Raw genomic sequence first — 18,335 nt, 5'->3', positions numbered from 1 at the left:
AATATCAATTAAAAGCCGTAGATCCAATAAAATTCCTCCATATGAGTTTCTAGCCATTGAATAAAGATAGAAGGAACTAGGTAGAGAAATCCCGTTGCTACTCTCCACTCCACCACATGCTAAGTTTTATTGTTTAACCTAGAAATAGGGATTTAAGAATGGATCCATGAGCTTTGAAGTTCTATTTTTTTTCCGCGTTTGGTTGCAGGGAAAATATGGGAAAATGAATGAAGTTGAGTCTTTGGTTTTGGGTTTTTAACCCCAAAATGGTCACTGAGAAAGCAAAGGAAAAGAAAATTCTAAGTTTTTAGTCCTCACTATTTTTTTTTCCTTTTTAAAGTTTACGATGATGTGGCAATACAAGTGACAATCTATGTGGCATGAAAATAATATTTTATTTTGACTGTTAACCACGTCAGTATTTTCCATTCATCACTTAACGATGTGTGGGCCTTTTTGTATTGTTGGGCCCTGACCCATTCTGCTGCACTGTGGCTCGTTAGTCTGGAGTAAGAGAGTTGGGACTAGCCTTGCTAGGCTTGAAGCGGTCTTGCTAAGACTACGCTTTAGGCCAACTTGTGCACAAGTCAGGCTTACTCGATGTAGACTCATCCTGATGTGAGTGTTATGGGTTGGACACTAGGTGTGGTCAGAGCAGGAGTCACTGTTATAGATTTTACGGCAGGAATATACTACAGTTGGATAACTAATAATAATAAAACGTGCTAAATATGGCTAACACCGTGAACAAAATTAACAAAGTTACAGCAAAGTAATGTAGCAAGCAGAAATAACACTACAGCAAAAAAGGGTAAACAACTTGGTAACTTCTAATTAAACAGTATAAATTGTACCAGTAAGTAAGTATAATGAAAATAACTTGTTTTCTAGATTGTGGGTTAAGTTGTTTAGCAAGAACGAACCCAATAAGGGAACCAATCTCCAATACGAGTAACTTCAACAAAGGCTTTTGCCATAGAAGTTACTCGTTTTGCAGAAATGACCTAAATAGTTTGAGCTTCAATTTACATCCTTCAGAGAGTGGGAATGTTAAGAGGGGCAGAAATGGTGGTCTATTGATGCATGCCTCTGTTTCTACCATATTACTTTCTCTCTGGTTTTCCTTTTACTACTTAGTCTTTTTATCTTTTCTTTTCCTCTCCATGTTTTCTCCTCTCTATTCTTTCCTACCTCTCCTCCTTCTCCCCCTTTACTATTCATGGCTACCCCATTTTATACCATCTGCCATTATGGGATTTACCCCTTTACCCTTAACCATTTTTTGCTTCTTGTGGGCATCTCTCCAGGATTGCCCACTAACCAGCTAGTTGTCCAGCCATTACCTCTGCCCAGAGTGTGCACCACTCTCTATTTCCAGACAAAATTACTTTTCTTGTTTCTTACCTTTTTCCATTTCTATTTTACCACAATGGATAAGGATTTGAGACTTTCTCTACACCTACTCCTATGGTTTGCATCAAGTGGTCCTAGCCCATACTTACCTCTTTTGGGTGAAATGTCATCCCAATAAGACATTCTCCCAAAGATGCTTAGGTGGAAACCCCAAAATAAACCTCCTTTCTCCCCATTGCCAAATCACACCCTCTGAATACATTGACCCATGGCCCACCCCCCATGTATTGGCTGGGTACAAGTAGGTGATGCCCTGGTCCTTTGTGCAAGTTTCACTCTGTCTATATTTGTCTCATTCTGCTTTTCATGTCATTTCTGCTGCTCTTGCATTGTCTGGTTTTGCTGCATGTTCTAGTTTGTGCTTATCCTTTGTGGCATTAAGGATGCATGGGCTTTTAAGCTTGTGTTTTCTTCCTTTTATCCCTTCTTGGGCTGGGCATTGTCCAGGCGAGGGCCGAGCATTGTCCAGGTAAGGGCTTTTGCCTCTATAGCTTGCTGGCCTGCGTTTATATCTTTCCTCTTCATGGTCGTGAGCCTTTTAGCCATTAATCCTACCATACTGCTTCATTGTGTTTGCTACCTCTCTGTTTGGGCCTCCCGAACTGCCTTGCTTTGCTTTTACTTCTTATTACCTCTGTGGGCCTACTGGCTAATGTTCCTGCTGTGTCAACCCATTGGCCTATTACCTCTCTCATTTGGGCTTTCTTAGCCCATTTACTTCTTTTTTACCTCTTATTACTTACATGGGTTTATTGCCTTATTTCTTGGGCTTTCTCAGCCCATTTACTACATCTTTACCTCTTATCACTCTTATAGGCTTGTTGGCCATTATTCCTGCCATGTCAGCCCACTGAGTTTACCACTTTATTCCATGGGCTTTCTCAGCCCATTTACTTCTTCTTTACCTCTCATTGTTCTCATGGGCTTACCACTTCATTCCTTGGGCTTCCTTGGCACACTACTTTTTTTTTTTTTTAATTTTTTAAATTTTTAAATTTTTTTAAAAAACTTTTATAGGTCTACTGGCCATCATTCTTGCCATGTCAACCCACTGGGCTTGTTACCTCATTTTTTTGCTATTTTGCCCTTCATCATCCTCTCATTTCACTTATTGTTGGGCTTCTTCTGCCACTGGGCCTCTTGTCAAAAAGTGGCCATCAACATTCAGCCCCTTGAGCATATGAATTACTCCTACAATTCATATGCGAATACTCTTTTAGTTTTCTTTCGCAGGATTTTAGAAACAGTGGTCCCCACATTACCCCCATCCTATTCACTTTTCTTTTGCGAACAGGCTTGTCTTTTCAAATTTTCTAGTTTAGCAGTTATTTTGAAACACCCTCTTTGCTTCATTTAATGTGACACCTATTTTGATGGCTAATCCGTCACCTCTCTTCCTAGTGTTTTTATTCAACTCAACCCCTTTATTTTCTTTTCTTCACGCTACCCCTATCTTACTCTTCCCACAATCCCTTCTTTTTCTTCCCCTACCTTCTTCACCGTTCCACCTTTCCCAAATTTCTTTCCCATCGCCTTTTCCTTTACAATCCGTCAATCATTTCTCCACCAAAAGGTGAATGCTCATCCCGACATAAAGGGAAAGAAGTTGTCGTCGATGACCCATCTGTGGAGGTCACGAAGGGTGAAGAGGCTCCCCATTCCAATTCAGATCGTTCCAAGAAGGAGGAAGTGAGTCGCTACTTAGCGAGTGCCCTCCTCTCATTGACCCATGGTATGACACTCACTCTCATTTTCTGATGGTACTTGGTGATTACTCTCCTCCTCTACCGGGTTGTGTGCGCTAGAGCGGTGTGATACTGAGGTTTATTGGACTCTGTTAACTTCCACCATCCTTAATCTTGCCATTCATTAAGGGGATATATGACCCGTGCCCATCCACTTCGAGTTTGGGTTCGGCACATCATCAGATTGGAAGGAATGGGTGAACAAGGAACTTTTTTTTGTGGGTTTCTTGGAGGCGCTTTAGCGGGCCAGTGTGTTGAAGGCTATAGTTTCTTCACGGTGTTTTTCTAACTACCATGACTTGTTCAATCTCCGTCACTTACTCCGCTGGTGGTGTAGCGCCACTCATACCTTCTTCTTTTCCTGTGGTGAGGTCATCGTGACTGTGAGAGACCGCGCTTCTCTTGGAAGGGAAGGGGTGCTCTTAAAGGCATCTCTCTTTTAGGTAGTGGTGTGGAGTCGCCACTTATGTTTTATACGAAAAAATAAAAAAAATAAATACAAATTACATTTTCAAAATACTTTGAATGTCATTGATTGAATAAAGAAAAAAAAATACAATTTTGGTAAATTAACCTTACAAGGCTTTGATCCAAGTTACAATCTATGCAAAAGAATACAAAACTTTGGTCCTAGTTACAATCTACCAAAATTAAAAGACAAAATACTTATCTACCTATCCAAAAATCCTAAGCTCGGGGGCTAGGTTACGGAATGGAAAAGTGTTATGCACTCATTCCACCCAAACAGAGTCTGGTCTTCTAGACTCTAATGACCAATATACCATTTTTGCATGATGTTGAATGATATGGTATAATGCAAATGAAAAACACTTGACAAAATTAATTTAAATAAATTTGCCTTATGAATAATATCCTCTTTTTAAAGAAAATTTAGATATGTTTTGAAAATTAAAAAAAATAAGACTTGGTTTGTAAAAAAAATCAAATATGTTTTTATAAAAGGTAAAAAGAAAGATTTTATCAATAAAAATCAGATTTGTTTTGTGTAAAGTTAAAAAAAGAAAAAAGATTTTGTTAAAAAGAATCAGATTGGTTTTGAAAAGTTAAAAATAATGATTTTCGGTTTGTAAAAAAATTAGATATGTTGTTGGAAACAAACAAAAATGACTTTTGAAAGAGGATTCACATTCATGAGACAAATTTGTTATGCATGCATCACATATATATATATATATATATATATATATATATATATATATATTTTTAAAAGACTTTAACCTAACTTTCAATCCCTTCTTTGAAATTTCAAAATCTACAATTTTATAACAAAGAAAACTTAAAAAAAAAAAAAAATCAAATCTGTACTTGATGAAAATACAAATCTATTTTGAGATAATAAAAAATCAGATTTGTATTTAACAAAAATACAGATCAGTTTTGAGTTTAGAAAAAATAAAATCTGTATTTAAAGAAATACAAATCAGTTTTGAGTTTAGAAAAAATCAGATCTGTAATTAATGAAAATACAGATCGGTTTTAAGTTTAGAAAAAAAAAATCAGATCTATATTTAATGGAAATACAAATCATTTTTGAGTTTTTTTTTTTTTTTTTAAGTTTTGATGGTCATCAGCAGATTTTGAATTCAAAGAGAAAGAATTAAAATAAACAATCATCTAAAGAAAACAAAGTATCTAAGCATGACAACTATGTATTAAGAACAAGGCATAATAAAACATACTAATCACATTCATGCAACAAACAACAACATATTAATTAATGAAAGAAGAAAAGAAAACAAAATACCTCTTGGATGAGCGTGCTCTTCAAATGAAAGAATATTTTAGAAATCAAAGCAGTTTGTTCACCTCTTTGAAGTCTAAAATACTTTACTTACCAAAAGAGAAGTTCCTAAAGCAAAAGCCTTTAAAACGTCTTTAATGTAAGGGGAGTAGAAAAGTCAGAAAAGAAGAGCCCTTAATTCTGATTTTTCCCTCTATTTATAGAGATTAAGATGCTTAAAAAATAAGCTGAATGAGATCAGATACAAATTGGAACACGTCCTTATCTTTAAAAAAGTAAAAAAAGATAGGTTTTATCTCAATCAGGAGGTCCCCGGGCTGGGCTAAAACTTTTGGCCAATCGGCACTTGCCATGTACCAATCGGCACTCCAAGAGTGCCAAATGGCCCTCTTGGGTGCCAGGTCCGCGTTTGAGTTTTGGTCTAATTTGAACTCCTTCTTTGAGGATTTTTGAGCTAGAAATTGCACCTAGATGCATTTTTAATCCGTATTCTAAAAATTAATCCATTTTTCTTGATATTTAGGTCTTCGAAGTGATACTTATCTTATAAATAAATATTCCAAAAAGATTTGATTATCCACAATTTCTTTGTTATCTGATTATCCACTTTATTCCCATACTCTTCAATGTGTGAAGAATGAAGTAATTGAAATTCAATTCATATATAGGAGGCCCTCTATATAAGTTGTCACGCAAGGTTTCAATATGAATGACTTGGAAGCTTGAATGCTTCTTTGCCCCTTGCATTTCATTTTCTATTTGCCAGTCCTGTGAGTTTTTTGTAGTTGGATGAGAAGCATGAGGGAACCCATGCAAGCCTTTATCGTAGTCTTACTCTATATTCTCCATCTTTGTAAACTCCAATGCCAGTGCACTGGACACCCTTGTTGCAACTCAGTCAATTAGAGATGGTAAGACCTAGTTTCGTCTGGTGGGAATTTTGAGCTGGGATTCTGTAGCCCAGGAAATTCCAAGAGTCGATATGTAGGAATATGGTACAAGAAGTTTTCTCCAAGGACAGTGGTATGGTTTGCCAATAGAGATATGCCGCTTAAACATACATCGGGTGCTTTGAAACTTGCGGACCAAAGAGCTCTTGTCCTTTTGGATGAAGCTAACAACACCATCTGGTCTTCCAATTCATCAAGATCAGCAACCAATCCGGTTGCAAAGCTTCTGGATACAGGAAAGTAGGAAACCTTGTAATATGGGATGACCCGGAAATTTTCCTCTGGCAGAGTTTTGATCATCCAAGCGATACGTTAATTCCCGGAATGAAGTATGGAAATAACTCGGTAACGTGCTTGAACCATTTACTAACATCATGGAAGAGCACTGACGACCCTTTAAGAGGTGATTATACTGTTCAACTTGATCCTAATAATGGATAACCTCAATATCTTATGTGGAAGGGTCCTGCAGTGATATATCGGCCAGGACATTGGAATGATCTCCATTTCAGTGGGTTGAATTTTTATATTAGATTTTGTTACTAATCCCGTGGAGACTTATTGTATTTTTCATCATATTAACCACTCAGTTGTTTCAAGGTTGGTTGTAATTCCTGATGGGAAACTGCAGCGTTTCAATTGGATCGATCCCAGAGTTGGAGCCTCTACTCAACAGTACCAGTGGATGAATGTGAGACATACGCATTTTGTGGTGCATTCAGTAGTTGTAACATAAAAAATTCCCCACTTTGTGGGTGCTTGAGAGGATTTGTGCCAAAATCTCCACAAGATTGGAATGCAACTGATTGGTCAAATGGATGTGTAAGGAAGACACCTTTGGATTGTGGGGATGGAGATGGCTTTCTAAAATACTCTGGATTTAAACTGCCAGACACACGGATGTCGTGGCATAACAGGACCATGGACCTTAAGGAATGCAACAATATTTGCGTGAAAAACTGCAGTTGTACAGGTTATGCAACTCTGGATATCAGAGGAGGAGGAAGTGGGTGCATACTTTGGTTTGGAGAACTGATTGATATAAGAGCCTAAAGGATATGTAATCCAATGGTTTGATTTTCTAAATATGTAATAATATTAATGATATTAACTAAAGTTATAACTTTAAACTACAACCAATTTTGTAATTAAATTTTGTCCTTATTTATATTGAACTGATTGATATATAAGAGAGTTCAATGGAAAGGGACAAGACATTTACATAAGGATGGCTGCCTTTGAATTCCATATAGGTGCATTTATATTAGTCTAAGAAATTTGTATGATTCATTTTGTGTTTTGCAGCTTAATTGACATCTTTTGATATTTCCAATGGAGGCATTCAATGTTGAAATCTCCATTATCGAATTTTGTTTAAAAAAAATTTTGTTTATTTCAAAATTTAAATTGGACCTATTGCATATCAAAAAAACAAAAAATTAGACCTATTGAATTATAAGCATGTGGAAGCACAGGGAGTTATTCGGAATATGTCAAACTAAATTATGTGAAAATGATAAAATGATCTTAGAAAATTATATTTCATACTGCTGATGCTAATTATTTATATCACATTTATGGTTGCGGCGGTATTCGTACAACCGAAAAGAAAGGAACGAGTGTGGATAATAGTTATCTCTGTAATATCTTTTGGAATCACTGTCCTCGGACTATGCTTGATGATATGTGTCTTTATGAAGCTAAATCGAGAAGGTAACCCATCTTTAAAATAAATAAAAAAAAGTTTTGATTAGTGAAAATTTGTAGTAAAACGAAGCATGATTGATCTTATAACAACCATCACAAATCGACCCTATTCAATATTTCAAGTACAAATTTCTTTTCCAATCTCTTGTTGGCAATCGTTTATTGAATGTTTTTGTTTTGTTTTTTTTTTGTTTTTACCTTATCTTGCACCAATCAGTGGGGAGCATAGGGTAAAATTCTCGTATAAATGTGATTCTCTAGTTGTAAATATAAATTCAAATTCAATCCTATCTAAATAAATTAAAGTCAGTGAGTTACAATATGGATGTGAGATTGTATAAAAATCTTCATATTCCACACTCTTTGAGCTTATATTCCATCAATCGTAATTATCACACATTTTTGTTCTTATAAAATAACAAAAGGAAAAAAAAATCTAGTATATACTGCAATTGATAGGGTACAAAATGAAGTATAAACTACTAAAGATGGGATAAAATATTTTAATAGTTGAGGTTATATCATATGAGTGAATTGATCGTCATCAGTACACTTCGATCGGCAGAGTCCAATCCACCATAGAAAGTGTTCCATGTTTGGTTGAGACTTAAGACTTCAGTCTATATGTATTCGTTCTTTATTTCAAATGTGCAGAATTCTTTGCAAGACATATCACTTCGAAACAAGACTCCACCAATGGAAGTGAGAATGGAGAAACTATTTTTTGATTATTTTTTATAAGGATAATTTTGTAGTTAAACTATAACGAGGATAAAAGGCGACGAATCCAATAATTCCGTCAGCATCGCTTGCCACAAATGACTACATTATGAAGTCTACAGTTTCATAACGAAGCTGACGACCCTAACAAAGGGACGACACCATAAGCTGACGACCCTAACAAAGGGACGAAGCCATAAGCTGACGAGAACAAGCTGAAGAAGGTTAGCGAACCTCCGTCTAGTCTGATGTGGCCTTACTTGATCTCCACACATACGTGTATAAGGAGGCTTCTTGCGCCGCACACTTAACCCTAATCAAGAAGACTCCTACAAGGAAAAGAATTCTAGGAGATATACAAAATCCAAGAGGTTCTCTCCTATAAGGAAAGAACTTTTGGCCAAGGCACGGATGTCAACCCCATACTACTATAAATACCCCTAAACCCTCATAAATCAAGGTACGCATAATTCACCCCAGCTCTGACACTCTAAAGTTGTGAACAAGAGATTTCTCTAACTTGACCGTTGGAGAGTATTTGGCTGGTACCACACTAGTACTCCTCTCAAGGTCTTCAGTTTTTGTGTTGTGAAGGTTCTTCATCCGGAGCACGTGAGGACCGTGTGATCTATTGACAATTTCGGCATCATTAGTTGGCGCCGTTTGTGGGAAATTTAGCAACTTGTAAAGCCGTGCTATTGCTTCCCAGGCAAAGAGTTGCATGGTACTCACTCGATCGATGACGACCACAAAAAACGTTCAAGGAAACGAACCACGCACGACGACACTTGAGAGATAAGTCCAAACTCTTGCTGCCGCTATGGAATGCCTCACCAAACAAAACCAGGATTTGGAAGAACAATTGCGCCAAAGGAACGCGGGTGCTAACACTCAAGAGGAAGACCAAGAAGGAACTAGCGCGGAGAGAAGGAACTAAGAAGGGCCAGAAGGTAGCAACGCCCCAAGCAGGCCAGAAAGACAAGACACAAGCCGGCCATCTGTCATTGATACTGTCCCACCTCACATAGTCGCTGAAATGCAGATGATGAAGGAGCGGATGGACTGCATGATGAACGCCCTCAAAGGACGGGTGTCCAACGATCTTGATCACCTAGTCTAGCGAACTGACTCGTCGTTCATAGCGTCCGTCAGTTCATTCCCCTTTCCATAAAAGTTTCGTATGCCGCAAGTAGAAAGCTATGATGGGTCCAAGGATCCCTTTGATCACTTGGAGTCTTTCAAGACCTTGATGCACTTTCAAGGGGTGCCAGACACAATCATGTGCAGAGCCTTCCCCACCACGTTGAAGGGACCCGCAAGGATCTGGTTCAGTAGGCTCACGCCCAACTCCATTGATACTTTCAAGGAGTTAAGCGCCAAATTCGCCTCGCACTTCATCGGGGGGCACAGGTATAAGAAATCCACCGCATGCCTGATGAACATTAAGCATTGAGAAGACGAGACACTGAGGTTTTACATAACTCGCTTTAACAAGAAGGCCTTCTTGATCCATGAAGTAGACGACAAGATACTCGTAGTGACAGTCAGCAATGGACTACGGAAGGATAAGTTCTTATTTTCTTTATATAAGAACGACCCGAAGACCATGTCAGAGGTGCTTTACAAGGCGACCAAGTACATGAATGCAGAAGATGCACTATTGGCCCGAGAAGAGAAGCCCAAGAAAAGGGAAAGATAGGAAGATGTACGATCGAACAGGGGGCGGAAGATGGCTAGAACTAGAGAACGACGGGAGGACTGACGCTTCAAACCACCCGCGGGGAAGTTCATAAGCTTCATCCCACTAACTGCCCCGATCGACCAAGTGTTGATGCAAATTAAGGATGAAGGAACCCTGACCTTTCCTGGTAAGCTGAAGGGAGATCCTAACAAGAGGTTAAGGGACAAATATTGCCACTTTCATCGTGATCACGACCACGACATAGCCGATTGCTACAAATTGAAGAAACAAATAAAAGCTCTTATTAGACAAGGAAAGCTACAGAGGTTCGTTAGCTAGGAAATAACAGACCCACCATAGGAACAGGCTCCCTGATCGGAGGACGAGCGCCCTAGACCACCCATAGGAGATATAAGAATGATTATAGGAGGCACTGCGACTGCTGGGTTGACAAAAAAGGCCCGTAATACTTACCTTAGGATGGTTCAGAACATCTAGCTAATGGGTTCCATACCCAAGATAGCGCGGATCGAAAACCCCCTTATTGGATTCTCGAAAGAAGATGCACGACGTCTTCACCACCCATAGGACGATGCACTTGTCGTTAGCATACAAGCAGGAGACTATAACATGCACCGGGTTCTAGTTGACAATGGCAGCTCGGCTGACATCCTCTAACGCTCCGCTTTTTGGCTTTAGAGGGATGAGGGTATTCCCCCTTAGTGTTGTCACTTTGGCTACAACTGTAGGCGACTATCCCCAGCAGATCACTAAGAATGTAACATTCCTCGTGGTCGATTGTTCGTCAGCTTACAACGCCATCATAGGATTGCCCACTCTCAATTCGTGGAAGGCTATAACCTCAACCTACCATCTGATGATCAAATTCTCCACTGACTATTGAGTAGGGGAATTACGAGGAGATCAGGTGGCTGCACGCGAGTGTTACGTAGCTATGATGGAAATGGATGACCACCTCCAAGCCATGAGCATGGAAGAATATCGGACAGTGACAGAGCATGTTGAAAGACTCGAAGATATACTTCTTGACGATTCCCAACCAGAACGAACAACCAAGATTAGCACCCTTGCAGACCCGATGGTACGCCAAGCGCTCACAACTTTCCTTAAAGCAAACCGGGACGTATTCGCTTGGAGCTAAGAAGACATGCCAAGAATCGACCTGTCAATCATGGTGCATAGGTTGAATGTATCGCCTTCCTTTCCACCTGTCCGTCAGAAGAAATGGGTGTTTGCCCAAGAGAGAGACCAGGCTATGGCAGAAGAAGTCCGCAAGCTACAAGAGGTAGGTTTCATTAGGGAAGTTTACTACCCTGATTGTTGGCGAACATCGTGATGGTCAAGAAGAGCAACGGAAAATGGAGAATGTGCGTAGACTTCACGGACCTGAACAAAGCGTGCCCTAAAGATAGCTAACCCCCTCCCGCAGGTCGACCTCTTGGTGGACTCTACGGCTCAACACCAGCTGCTGAGCTTTATGGATGCATCTTCAAGATACAACCAAATCCAAATGGACAAAGCTAATCAGGAGAAGACTTCATTCATAACTGGCCAAGGCCTTTTCTATTATAAGGTCATGCCATTCAGCTTAAAAAACGCGGGTGCAACATATCAAAGGCTCATGAACAAGATGTTCGAATGGCAGATTGGGAGAAATGTCCAAGTATATGTTGACGACATGCTAGTGAAAAGCCAAAGGGAAGACGATCACTTGGAGGATCTCAAGGAAACCTTCGACACTCTTCGTTCCTACAACATGAAGCTTGATACAGGCAAGTGTGCCTTCAGAGTGACAGCGGGAAAATTCTTAAGATACATGGTGTCCCAAAGAGGTATTGAGGCTAACCTGGACAAGATCCGGGCTATAATAGAAATGGCACCTCCTAAAAATGTAAAAAAAAGTACAAAGCCTTAACAGCAAGATTGCCGCGCTTAATAGATTTGTATCCAGAGCGACGGATAAAATAAATGTCTATCGTTCTTTCGCACGCTGAAGAAGTCTTTTGAGTGGACGGTCGAATGTCAGCAGGCATTCGAGGACCTGAAGACCTACCTCACTTCACCACTGCTGCTAAGTCCCTCGCAACCGGGAAAAGAATTGTTCCTCTATTTGGTTGTCTCCTCGACCGCCGTCAGTGCAGCCTTAGTCAGAGAAGACGACAAGATGCAAAGCCCCATATACTACACTAGTCGGGCACTTCATGGTGCAGAAGAAAGGTACCCTCCAATGGAAAAGCTCGCCTTCGCTCTAGTCATAGCAACCTGTAAACTCAAGCCATACTTCCAAGCCCATACGGTGATCGTCCTAACTGAAAAGCCCTTACAGTGAGCGATGAGCAGTCCTGAAGCTGCCGGACGTATGGCGTTATGGGCAATAGAGTTAAGTGAATTTGACATACCATATGGCCCACATACTGCCATCAAGGGACAGGTGGTCGCCGACTTCATTGTAGAGTTCACTAACGAGGAAGGCCAGGGGGCAGAGTATCCCCAATGGAATGTATACACGAACAGATCGTCCAATAGAAAAGCTGGTGGAGCAGGGGTCGTATTTCAATCTCCCGAGGGTGACGAGATTGAATGCAAGGTTCGTCTCAACTTCCCTACAACTAACAACGAAGTGGAATATGAAGCCCTAATAGCAGGACTAGATCTTGCCAAAGCAGTAGGGGCCACGAATATGGTTATCCATTGCGACTCCCAGATCGTCACAAACCAAGTGAACGGTGATTATAAATGTAAGAGCGAAAAGATGAAGAAGTACTTGGAGCAAGCAAAGAGAAGGGTAAATGAGTTGCAGGCCAAGATTGTTCAAATTCTAAGGGGAGAGAACAAGCAAGCCGACCGTCTTGCCAAGGCTGCATCAACAGAATACATGATCACCTCCAACAAGGTACTCTCCTTTATTCAGCTCTCACCAGTGATAGATGTTATCGATGTACAAGAGATAGGTTCTGAAAGCAATTGGACCACTCCTTTAGTCTCTTACTTGAAAGACGGCACGCTACCTAATGGGAAGGAGACCGCAAGAAAGCTGAAGGTTCAGGCGGTGCGATTTGTCTTGATAAAGGACGTCCTGTACAAAAGGGGTTTCTCACGACCGTACTTGAGATGCTTAGGCCCTGAAGAAGAGGATTATGTCATGAGAGAAGTACACGAGGGAATCTACGGCAACCATTCAGGGTTGCGGTCATTCGTGCATAAATTGATTCGGGTTGGATATTATGGGCCGACAATGTAGAAGAACGCCTAGGTTTATGTCAAAGGTTCAGCAACATCATCAGACAATCGACGGAAGAGTTGACCCCAATAATCGCTCCGTGGCCATTCGCCTAATGGGGGTTGGACATCATGGGCCCATTCCCAATAGTAGTGAGAAAGCTGAACTTCCTAATAGTCAGCATAGACTACTTCACCAAATGGGTAGAGGCTAAAGCCTTGGCCACAATCACTGAGAAGAACGTATGGAGCTTCATTTGGAAGAACATCATTTGTAGGTACAGAATCCCAAGAGTCTTTGTCTCAGAAAATGGTAAGCAATTTGACAATGACTCCTTTCGAGACTTTTGCTCACAGTGAGGAATCAAGAACCATTACTACTCCCATGCCCATCCTCAAGCCAACGGACAAGTTGAGGTCATGAACCGATCCTTGCTTCAGATCATCAAGACTCGGCTCAAGGGGGCAAAGGGTGTATGGCTAGAAGAGCTACCCAGCGTACTATGGGCATACAAGACGACAGTCGGAACTCCCACAGGAGAAACTCCGTTTCAACTGGCATACGGAAGTGAGGCGGTCATCCCAGCTAAGGTCGGATTCACAAGCTACAGGGTGGACAATCACGACGAGTGGAGGAACGACGAGGCCATATGTCTATAGCTTGATCTAGTTGACGAGGTTAGAGCAATAGCTGAACAGAGACTCGCACAATATGAGGACCTCATGGCCAAACACTACAACTCCCAAGCCAAACACCAAGACTTCAAAGTGGGAGAAATCGTCTTGAGGAAAGTGATGGGTGCTGACAGAGACCCCGCACAAGGAAAGCTCTGCCCAAACTGGGAAGGACCCTATAGAATCACGTCATGGCTAAGGAAAGAATCACGTCATGGGCACTTGATGGGCAGAAGCTACGTCATCTGTGGAACGCCGAGCATCTTACGAAGTACTACCAGTATAAGACAGTATGAAGAACACTACTCCTCATTCCCAGTTTATTTTATTTCCTTTAGTCATTTATCTTAGTTTACTTTTGTCTACAGTACTTTTAAGCCCAAAGGGCTAAAGTTGATTTTTTTTGGAACAATTTTCTACTTATATATATGCATTCATCATAATAAGAGGAATTTATTCAGAAATGATTGGCGTATTTGTTGTGTGGATGACCTTATTAAGTCCACAAAGTGGACAAGTCTACTACTAAGTCCACGAAGTGGATGAATTTATCACTAAGTCCACAAAGTGGACAAGTCTGTCACTAAGTCCACAAAGTGGACGACCTTATTAAGCCCACAAAGTGGACAAGTCTACTACTAAGTCCACGAAGTGGACGAATTTATCACTAAGTCCACAAAGTGGACGAATTTATCACGAAGTCTACAAAGTGGACGAGTCCACTGCTAAATCCAAAACTGGGCAAAAACTATTACCAAGTCTACAAAGTAGACAAGTCTAGGACCACGAAGTGGACATGCCTATCACCAAAGTCTATAAAGTAGACGAGTTTAATATAAATCCAAAGGGGGCGAACCTACTCCAAAGACCATAAAGTGGATAAACGTTGCAGGCACACAAAGTAGACGAGTTTATTGAGTTGACGGGTTCGTTAAACCCGTTAATAAACAAACCAGTAAAATCCATAAGTAGACGGATCCATGATAGGTGCTCAAAAGGACGGATTGAAATCATTAAAGAAGACGAGTCAAAGGACACCTTAAGTAGATGGCTTCACCCTATTTTACCAAGTACAGGCTTATCCTGACATACAAGTGCAGAGGATTGACATACACACTAAATGAAAAGCAACACATATACTAAAAGTGACGAGTATAAAATATTACAAACAAAGTTTTTACAAACGAAGCCCAAAAACAAAGGGGCATCAAACATTGTTTGAAATTGAATCCAATTTACAACAAAAAGAAAAGAGTTGAGTTCAAGAGGTTGGGGGGTCTTGAGGATTCTCGTCATTCTTGGAAGGAAGGTCCTGGACACCTTGAGAAGGAAGGTCTTCTACAGTAGGAGGATTGGTTGACGGGGTCAAAGGGTCAATGGGCTGGTCCATGACAAGCTGGGCAAGGATAATGCTATCATCTTTTGGGTCCGCCTTGAACTTGGTAGCATCGTCACTTTCCTCAAAGAGAGTATTGCCCACAGGGGTTGATGGTTGAGGCTCGTCCATGGTAACCTTGGATAAATCCAAGTTAGGGTAGACGGACTTGACCTGCTTTAAGCAGTCATCAAACTCGTCACCGTAGTAGACAGCGCAAGCATCTATAAAAGGCTGCGAAGCGTTGAACTCTGTCACAACATCGCTCTTGGCCATATCCACCTGGCTTGAAAGAGCATTCAATTCTTTTTCTACCTTCTCTTTAGTCTTTCGTTCTTTTTTCTTCTAGCGACCCTCCTCCTCCAACTGCTCCTTTAGCGCCTTTACCTCCTTACTAAGAGTGCGAGCAACTTCCTTATATTGCTCCTGCCCATTGGTCAGGTTCTTGATGCGCGTATGTAAACAGGTAATCACTCCCTCTTTAGCGACACCCCTATCTTGCAAAGCCTTCATACGAACCATAGCCTATACGGCAAAAAAAAAAAAAAAAAAACAACGTCAGCTTATTAAATCTCGTCTAGTGTTGAAATAAAGAAATAAACATACCCGAGCAAGGTCAAAAAGGCCTAACGCCCCTAGCTCCTCCGTCGCTTGCTTAGCACAAGGATCCATCTCTTTACTTTTTAGGATGGACTCCATTACCTCCACGGCGTAATCCTTGTGGGTGAGATGGCGACGGTTGGGTCCCTAGCAAACGGGGCCTAATGTCGTCATCAGCCCTTTACCTGTCCCGTGGCCAGACTTAGGAGGCGACGGCTTCTTGGGGGGTTTATCCCCAGGATTTATGGCAGCCTTTTTCCTAGGACAAACATCCTTCTTGTTGGCTTTCCTTTTAGGATTTAGGGCTGAAGAGGACGTCCCCTCCCCTTTTGCTTTTTTCTCCTTTTCCTTCCTCTTGGCAATAGCAGCCCGCACTCTTTGCCTAGCTACCTTCATTTCTGCAAAAGACAGGAGGTGAGAATTAGAACAAGAGAAAATGACGAAAGCAAAGAGACAGGAGAAATTAAGGCATGCTTATGTCGACGAGAATAGACGTTTAACCTACGAGCCTCCAACGTCGGCTCTAGACCTCCGCAGTATAGATGTAAAGTGTCGAGTGTAATTAGGTCTCGACACTTCCGCTCATCCAATGGGATTGTTGTTACCTGACGGATGAATTCCTCTTGTTCAACTGTGATATGTGGACGAACACTAGCTGAAAAGAAAAAGTAGACGGTATTAGAGATTTGAAATAAATAGACTAAGGTAAGAAGCAAATAGGATCAATCTGAATCCCTGACATAAGCCCAAGTGTTGTCAAAACCATGAGGCATCGACTCCCACTCCTCTTAGCGGCATACCCAGTTCGTCCCTTTGACAAAAAAGTACATGCCCTTCCAATTCCTATTTGAATCGGGCATATCCGACACCAATTTTAGCTCTTTCTTCCTTACTGAGAAATGGTATATCCCTTAGGACGAGGAGATATGTTGGGGTCGATAGCACCAAAAAAACTGGTCAAGGGTTGATTGACGATTCCCACCACTCAAACGACCCCACAAAATCTCAGCTCTAATGAATATCCACCAAGCATTGGGGGAAATCTAGCTGACAGATAAACCCAAAAAATTGGCCAGTTGATGATGAAGTGTCGTTAGTGGCAGCCTCAATCCTACCGCAAACATGGCGTCGTACATGTCAACGTTCGCGGTCTTTCCTGAATTACATTTCTCGAACTCCTTAGGGAGACAGGTGGGAATGTCACCTGGAATTTGGTAACGGACACGTAAATTATTGAAGACATTGACCAACATCGTCGGCAAGAATTCATTGACGGTCCATTTCTTGGGTAAAATGAACGGACAGTCGTCTCCAGGGCCTCCCAAAGTACTCTCTAAAACCTCTTCATCACCATCAGTTTCACCCCCGTTACTCACTCTTGCTTCCTCCTCACCACCGTCATCTTCATCCTCATCGTTCTCTCTCTCCTCTTCCCTTTCATCTCCCTTATCTTCTCCTCTACAACTTCCTACTTCCTCGTCAGAAGATTGGGCTAAAATTTTCCTCTCTGACGACCAGGAGAAGCCCTTCTCAGGCTCACAACCTGATTGGAAGACCTCGTCATAACCCACTCCTTCGCGAACCGACGATTGTTCACTCGTCGCTTCTCTAGACATCTAACTACCTACAAGCAACGGTTTCATTCTAAGAGCCTAAGATGACAGCCTCACTATGGAATTAATTGACTAGAAAAAATGAAAATAAAGGATGGAATCAAAGAAAAGAAAACTTACAAGTGGGCGATTCCTTGAAAAAGATGGACGGTCCTGAAAAGGCGACAGTAGCAAAAATGATGACGCAAGTGAAAGGCCGACGACAAAGGAGCTCGGAAAGTGACGGGCTCTTTCTCTCAAGATCAGTAAAGGATGAAATGTTGAAAATCAGAGAGGAGTTGAAATATATATATAGGCAAAGAATGCATGGAAGACGAAGTGACACGCTCGTCTAGAAACGAAACCAATCAATTCACGCCACGTACTCAAGCATTTAATAAAGGTAGCTCGAGGCATCACACATGAATGACCTTTCTGACAACGTTAACTCCATAATCCGTCAACTAAAGCTGACGAGGCTATGAAGTAAGGGGCAGTAGATAAGGATAATTTTGTAGTTAAACCATAACGAGGAAAAAAGGCGATGAACCCAATAATCTCGTCAGCATCGCTTGCCACAAATGACTACATCATAAAGTCTACAGCTTCATAACGAAGCTGGCGAACCTAACAAAGGGACGACACCATAAGCTGACGAGAACTACATGAAGAAGGTTAGCGAACCTCCGTCTGATCTAATGTGGCGTTACTTGATCTCCACACATACGTGTATACGGAGGCTTCTTGCGCCACACGCTTAACTCTAATTAAGAAGACTCTTACAAGGAAAAGAATTCTAGGAGATAAACAAAATCCAAGAGGTTCTCTCCTATAAGGAAAGAACTTCTTGGCCAAGGCACGGATGTCAACCCCAC

At 41.1% G+C, this 18,335-nt stretch overlaps 2 protein-coding genes across 2 annotated transcripts; both read left to right on the top strand.

Annotated features, from left to right (window-relative positions):
• The first annotated feature begins 5,964 nt into the window (after positions 1 to 5,964).
• LOC142639633 (G-type lectin S-receptor-like serine/threonine-protein kinase At4g27290) lies at positions 5,965 to 6,923 on the top strand. Its single transcript, XM_075813782.1, has 3 exons — positions 5,965 to 6,084; positions 6,159 to 6,273; positions 6,502 to 6,923. Exons 1-3 carry the CDS (start codon positions 5,965 to 5,967, stop codon positions 6,921 to 6,923), a joined length of 657 nt encoding a protein of 218 aa, XP_075669897.1.
• Positions 6,924 to 12,331: 5,408 nt separating this feature from the next.
• On the top strand, positions 12,332 to 13,240 carry LOC142639631 (uncharacterized). The gene has a single exon (XM_075813781.1). The coding sequence runs from the start codon at positions 12,332 to 12,334 to the stop codon at positions 13,238 to 13,240; it is 909 nt and encodes a 302-aa protein (XP_075669896.1).
• The last annotated feature ends 5,095 nt before the right edge of the window (positions 13,241 to 18,335 follow it).

The sequence above is a fragment of the Castanea sativa genome, chromosome 6 (genome assembly GCF_040712315.1).
Source record: "Castanea sativa cultivar Marrone di Chiusa Pesio chromosome 6, ASM4071231v1".
NCBI classification, from domain to species: Eukaryota; Viridiplantae; Streptophyta; class Magnoliopsida; order Fagales; family Fagaceae; genus Castanea; species Castanea sativa.
The sequence above is the reverse complement of the archived record's forward strand: the minus strand, read 5'-3'. Positions and strand labels throughout refer to the sequence as shown.

Excerpts from the sequence above, each read along its gene's own strand:
- LOC142639633 (XM_075813782.1), top strand. The coding sequence starts at position 5,965 with ATGCCGCTTAAACATACATCGGGTGCTTTGAAACTTGCGGACCAAAGA. Across the intron at positions 6,085-6,158 it reads CAAGATCAGCAACCAATCCG|AGTTTTGATCATCCAAGCGA; the intron begins GTTGCAAAGCTT and ends TTCCTCTGGCAG. Across the intron at positions 6,274-6,501 it reads CACTGACGACCCTTTAAGAG|CGTTTCAATTGGATCGATCC; the intron begins GTGATTATACTG and ends GGGAAACTGCAG.
- LOC142639631 (XM_075813781.1), top strand. The coding sequence starts at position 12,332 with ATGAGCAGTCCTGAAGCTGCCGGACGTATGGCGTTATGGGCAATAGAG.